A 7,191-nucleotide genomic window follows, 5' to 3' on the forward strand; every position below is an offset into this window, starting at 1 on the left:
ACTTTTTGATTATAAGTTCAAACTCAAATTTTCAAACTCAAATTTTAGTTTTAAGTTGTACATTTTCACAACATTCCAAATACCATAATTTATTTCAATCACATTGCAAGATAAAATTAGACAAGATTATGATTTGATTTCCTCTTGAACATGTAACCTTCTAATCTAACAAATCCAATATTCTTGCACCATGTAGATCTTTTCCCTAGGTTATCCTTTACCCTACAAACCATAATCCTTTTATTCAATATGGGTTTTCCTAAACCAATATCTATGGATGATATACATTGCCCATTTTAATGATTTCAATGTGTTCGCACACAAATGTTAATTCTAACCCATTGATCCTTGAAGATGTTATGTCTATTTATATAGATGATGGTGTCAAATGACGGTTTATTATGCTCCATGTATTCCTTGTTTCAATATATATCTCACTTTCAATATTTTGTGGAACTTATTATTACTTTTGCATCCATTCTAAATGAATTCAGTTTATTTTTTTACATAATTTGTATTGCCATATAATATTTGCCTACCTTTAAGTGCATCCCTTCTTACAATCATATATTTTATTATGAACTTAGAAATTATTATTATAATGTGAAATTCATAACAGTGTTATCCCTAATGATGTTGAGTCTTCTTTGCATGTCCTTAGTGACTCTTTTTCCATTGACGGTTGGTTCATCATTACGATGATAAAAATATTATTAAAGAACTACCCAAGGTCACTTGATTTGATGGATATTGAGATTTGAGTTACTTAATTTCTTCGTTATGAAGATATGCATGATACTTTACTTTTTTAAGTTGGTTCATAATAGATTACAAGATCTATCTCATCTTTCCTTAAGAATGTTTTTAGTGCTTCACATGACTCATGATACACATAATTCACTTAATCTATGAAATAGCATAATTCAAAGGCATCAAAATAAACATGAGCGTACAACCAAAAATCATTTACTGTCATCGCCTAAAATGGTATCATTTTTGATGAAATGAGACACAATTTGGTGCATTGAGTTGAACAAACTGGATTTCTTCCATTTGATTCCCAAGAATATAGATTATGAAACAAAAAGACCGGGCATCTTTGAAGTTATAAGCCTTCTCTAACTCTTAAAACCAGCTAGGCATTTTTATATGACAGTGACATTGCAAATTTTCTGAGCTTCTGGTAAGTGTGATGGAAATTGAATGCCATGCTTTGGAGTGCCTTGTTATCTCAACTGGCTTTCTTTCTTGTCTTCAAATAGACAAAGAAAAACTAAGAACTCTCAAATAATATTTCTTGAGCATATAGATTAAGCTTCACCACTCACCTTGCTGCCGTGTAATGGACATTTAATTCATCTTTGTCACCGCCCTCGTTATTATCATCGATATCCGATTTACAATCATTTATAAAGGAATTGCAGATTGTCACACCCTCAGAAATTGTGAGAAACAACCAGTTTTGTCCCAGAAATTCAGTGAACTTTGCCTTGATGAATTTTTCCATCAAACCCACACCAGGGTTGGCCAATGCTAGCTGAAACCCATATAAGCTCAACTTAGTAAATTATGATTTTATATAGATAGATTTCTCCTTCAAGTATTCTAACTTTTAAGTATAATTTGTTTTTTTATTTACCAACTTTCAAATAAAGAATATGTTCCTCATGTAATTCCATTAACCTAGTACAATTGATATATAAATTGAAAATTAAATTTAACAAAAGGAATCATAATCTCTAGTTACCTGAAGATGTTTGTTATCAAGGTTCTTCTTAAGCTCTTGCAACATTCTTATTCCACTGGTGTCAATGTTGGGCACAGCTTCATGAATGAAAACAGAGTGCATAGGTTTATTTGAATTTTAGGATAAATGGATGATATGGTTTGGTTTAAATAATACATTTTAAATTTTGATTTGTTTAGATGGTTCATCGAAAATTAGATTAATACGAGAATCTTATTGAAAAATGTAATTTCATATGAACCATCTAAACAAATCAAAACTTAAAATATGATGTTTAAATCTGACCCACATGACACTAAATATCAAATTACTGCAATTGATTCCTCTGCACATCAAAGCCTTTTCATGGGATGATTACAAATAAAGAAATTTCTGCAAGTAAAAGAAATGGGTGGCCTTTCTCAACTTACAGGACATATCCAGAATAACATAGTGTAATATATCTTCATTAACCCGAAGATCCTTTTCATCCTCTATCCATCTCATTAGCCTGTGTTCGATAGCAGATTATGGCATTTAACTATGTGTGAAATGGCCATTTGATCTATAAATACAATGTTTGAAAATTGAAATGTGTACGAGCAAGTGAAATGTTTTATTTACCAGTGAAAAACTGATCACTGTGAATAATTCAAAAAAGTATTTAAGCAAATTAATTCTTTAAGATGATACTTATAATGTTCGATTAATTAATAGGTAACTTACCTTTCTCTCAAGTAGTTTGAGTTGGCAAAATATATTGGAGAATCAATGCGTAGAATGATAATTCCTGGAACCCTTGTGGCATCTGTATACTGCTCAGTATCTCTGTATATTGTGGTGTTCGGGATATTTCCAAGAGCTACAGTACGAGGCCTTGAAACGTTCAGTATCAATCTCAAGATAGAAATGACCACCTGCAGTGGAAGGATTTAAGCCTTATTGAGTAAAGCGAGCACCTCATTAATTATTTCATCAGTTTTCTTCAAAGTCCAAAACATCCATGTGGAAACAAATGTATACTTCATTTTTCATAGGTCCCCAGCAAAGAAATAATAAATATTATCAACATACCGCTGTGATAAGACCAATTTCAATATCTCCAAAGACCACTCCAAAAAAAGCTCCCATGCAGACTAAGAAATCAATTTTGTCCACCTGCCAGAGATGATAAGCTCCTGCTATATCAATTAACCCAAGCATGGCTGAGATTATAATGGATGACAGGACTACAAGGGGAGTGTAGTGAAAGAGCGGAGTCAAGAAGAGAAGAGTTAACATCACTCCAATGGCCATCACAATGTTTGATACTACTGTCTTGCAGCCAGCATTGAAGTTCACAGCTGACCTTGAAAAGACACCTGCACAAAGCTCATGCATCGTAATCTAAGTCTCATTCAGTACTAAAATACAAAACTTTAGTGCCATAATAAATTCAAATCCTAACTTCTTAGTAGCTCAACCAAACAAGAAGCAAAGAGACTTACCCGTTGTGAGGTAACAAGAGAAACAGGGACCTATAATGTTCATCATGCCAATGGCAATCATCTCTTTATTGCCATCAATATGGTAGTTATTAATCAATCCGAAACTTCTACCAATTGCTATTCCTTCCTGTTTTTATGTCACTCAGATCAGCCTTAAGTGTAGACAAATGAATCAATTATAAGTAACAACAAGTACAGAGGAGTAACGCTTACACTGAGTGTGACAAGCCCACTTATCAGTGCTGTTTGTACTACAGTCTTCAGATATTTTCCATCAAAGACAAAGTCACTGATAGTCACTGGGTTTAAGCCACTTTTCAAGTGACCAACCTGTTCAAATCAGACTCAAACGTTAGGTGTAATAGATATATTAAAAAATCATAAAATCAGATGCAAAATTGAACCAAACCATCAGAACTATACTCTCACTATTGAACTAAAAATGGCAATATTTAAGCCACATCATAGCCTTGAGTTTTGTACAATGAAGAGAATACAACAGACTAATAGGTCATGTCAGCACATACAATGTCAACACCCCTTTTCTCAGCATGTGTAGCAAAGGCCACCAAGGTGCCAACAATTACACATGTTAGAGGAGCAAGTGCAGAAATCCAGAATAGTCTGCTTCTCCTCTTACTCTGTCAGATCCCACAATTAAAGAAAAGCAAGTAACACAAATCAAACTTTAGTCAATAATGCAAACAGAAAAAGAAAAAGAAATCAGAAAGCTGTATTACGGTACTGACAATGTAACGAGCGACGAGTAAAAAGCAGAGAAATATTATTCCAAGCACTATGGTCTCCCATTGCCACTGCATGTGAATACATCACGACAATAAAAGAAGTTAGTAACGTACTTTGCCCCCAAAATAATCATTTTTTCCTTGTTTATTGCACAAAAACTTGCCTTGTCAGTTTGTCCCCATATTGAACGCATAACAGACACTATGTCTGTCTCTTTAGTAAAATTCTTGAGCCCAAGAACACCTTTTAGCTGTTGAAGAGATACAACTGTAGCAGTTCCACCCATAAAACCTACTATAGTTGGATGTGACAGAAAGTCTATGATGAATCCCAACCTGCAAAACAACCAGAAACCATGTAACACACACCTAAGAGAACAAACCCAGCAACTGGGTTTGAACCCAACTGCTTATAGCTTGCCTAGACAATATTAAAATAGTTTTAAGCATTCAGTCAATGCAATTTTCTGGTCACAACTCAGATTTCTCGGAAATTAGAGAAACTGTTCAGCCCATTGAATTATACTCTTAAAAGTGTACTGTCCTAGCCAATGAAATGGGAAGTGTCAATCCAGCATACTGGGTGCACTGTCATACATGCTATCAGTTTACATAAAAAGACAGAATCAAGTACAGAGACAGAAATTATTTGAAGGTGGCATTATTAAAATAGATTTAAGTATCACTAAATGCAATTCTCTGGTCACAAATCAGATATCTCGGAAATTAGATAAACTGTTCAGACTGTTCAGCCTGTTCAGCCCATTGAATTATACTCTTAAAAGTGTACTGTAAATGTCCTAGCCAATGAAATGGGCAGTGTCAATCCAGCATACTGGGTGCACTGTCATACATGCTATCGGTTTACATAAGAAGACAGAATCAAGTAAAGAGACAGAAATGATTTGAAGGTGGCATTATTGCAAAATATTAGACAGCTATAACAACCTGAAAATGCCCATGCCTGCTTCGAAAATTCCAGCAAACAAGGTTGTAGTCAAGGCCAAGTGGAAATAAAGCTCTGGGTCTTCTGTTGGGGAGACCACCTTGGAAAGTGATGAGCCTAAAATAATTGATGCAATGGCCACTGTTCCCAATGCAATGTCCCTTGAGCTCCCAAAAACTGCATATATCAATGGTGGAACAAAGCAAGAATCTGCATAAATATAAATACCCATTATCTAGGCATTAGAATTTACAGTCACACCATGTAATTCATAAAACTGTAAATCCTATGTAATTCCATGATATACTTGTAAAAACCATATCAAGAAGGTAAAACCATATGGTATATGTGAAAAAGTGAAACAAAAAAGATAAGTGAGGAAAGTTTCATGTAACATTTTAGTATTTTTTTATATTATTTCAAAATTAACCAATCATTTATGAGTTTTGATAAGATAGTTTATTTGTATTTAATAATTATATTATTTCAAAATTAATCAGACATCTATGGATCTTGATAAGACAGTTTACTTATATTTAATAATTAAATTAAAAAATAAAATTAATTTGATTATATTCTAATTTTTACTCTAATTATTAAATACAAATAAACTGTCTTTGTCAAAGACTCTTTTATACCTGCATAGAAAATTCCAATTCCAGCATCCATGCATGGCAAAGAAGAATCCTTTATAAATAATCTCTATGACAGAGTCATTTAACAAACCAAAATAAATAAAAAATGGCACATTGCAACAAACTACTTAATTTCCACCAGCCACGTATCTGGCCCAGTAACGAAACTCCCTAACAACACTGAAACATCTGTAACAGATTAAAAGAAGCAGAGTGTAACTCAACCATAGTAAAGGATAATCAAAAGCCTACTCACAGAGCCCAACGATAGGAGGAAGATTGGCTAGCTTTGCATAACTTATACCCTGCAAGACCCATTATATATTTCACAGAACTTATATTGATTTCAACCAAGTATACATCTATTTTAAACAAATTTCTATTAAACAACTACAATCAAAGCACTTTAATCTGAAATGGGCATGGAGTTAGTTGCCTTGCCTGTGGTATTGCAAGGCTGGCTATGGTTATACCAGAGATAAGATCCGACCTGAAAAGCTTCAGGGAATATCTGGGGGCCCATTCAAGAATTGGAAAAAAATATCGAACTCCCAGCAAAAACTTTCTTTTGGCAGGCTGGTTCTTAAACTGTTTGAAGGGATCATCAGGGAAAAGGGTCTCTTTTAAAGAGTCCCTAACAGATTTCAGCATCCTTTCTGGAGGCCTGATACTAACTCTGTGAACAGAAGACATCTCAATATCACCTCCAACAACACCAGAACACCCAAAAGCATGAACTCCTTCCTCAGAGACACTCATATTTGCACTCACCTAATCTCTAACTTTTTTTCTCTGGGTTTTTATCTATAACTCAACTATACCTGATCAGATATATTGTTCTGGATAATTTAATTGAGAATCAGAGATACAGGAAGTGCAGGCTCTTTTTATAGTGATGAATCAATGACAAATGGTGAATCAGAGGTGCAGGAATACACTTGGCTCCAAGGCTTTTGTATGCTCGGTCTTGATAAGGCCTTCTTTATGGTGGAAAGAGGTCCCCAAGTCAGTAAAAGGCCATCTGCCACAGTTCAAATAGGGAACCTCTTCTGCAATCAAATTAACTTCTATGCATTCATCTTCACATCTGGATAGGCCTTTCCTTTCTTCCATACTCCATGCCATAAAAAGGCTGGATTTCTGATGCGGTGGGCATTAACATAACCTACCTAGCTTAAAACAACATAAGCCATTGCTTTAGAACTTTTTTAACCACTAAGATTTTTTGTGGGAAAGTTTCTATTCTGCGGAGCAGTTAGACACAAAATCCTTGTCATTCTCCCTATTCTCTAGGGTGGTTCGTTCGGTCCATTGGGTTGACGGTTATAGATAGTTTTCCTATTCTTCAGTGCTGATTCTGCTAAACCTTTATAGATAGCATAAAACTTTTAAAACTTTTGTATTAGCTCTTAATAACAAAAGAAGTTGCAACGTTCATGAAAAAAAATCATGATGGTAAACCCTTTTTTAATATCATATATATATATATATATATATATATAAAATAATCAATCAATCAATAGTTTATTTTATTGCATCTAATTTTCATTAACTAGTTATTATTCAATTGTTTTTTCACAAACATTTTTGATGTAGACACAAATACATTCTTGAATTAGGTTTACGCACAAATATAATTTTGTTCAATGTT

At 33.9% G+C, this 7,191-nt stretch overlaps 1 protein-coding gene across 1 annotated transcript; it reads right to left on the reverse strand.

Annotated features, from left to right (window-relative positions):
* Nucleotides 1-950: 950 nt before the first annotated feature.
* On the reverse strand, nt 951-6,740 carry LOC131078552 (sulfate transporter 3.1). The gene is made up of 14 exons (XM_059209839.1): nt 5,982-6,740; nt 5,797-5,845; nt 4,908-5,115; nt 4,124-4,295; nt 3,963-4,028; nt 3,741-3,854; nt 3,427-3,543; nt 3,214-3,340; nt 2,801-3,087; nt 2,453-2,643; nt 2,158-2,237; nt 1,748-1,824; nt 1,329-1,537; nt 951-1,252 (listed from the first exon to the last, which is right to left on the reverse strand). The coding sequence occupies exons 1-14, from the start codon at nt 6,297-6,299 to the stop codon at nt 1,126-1,128; spliced, it is 2,142 nt and encodes a 713-aa protein (XP_059065822.1). The 5' UTR covers nt 6,300-6,740; the 3' UTR covers nt 951-1,125.
* Nucleotides 6,741-7,191: the final 451 nt, after the last annotated feature.

This window comes from Cryptomeria japonica, chromosome 8, assembly GCF_030272615.1.
Source record: "Cryptomeria japonica chromosome 8, Sugi_1.0, whole genome shotgun sequence".
Classification (NCBI taxonomy): domain Eukaryota; kingdom Viridiplantae; phylum Streptophyta; class Pinopsida; order Cupressales; family Cupressaceae; genus Cryptomeria; species Cryptomeria japonica.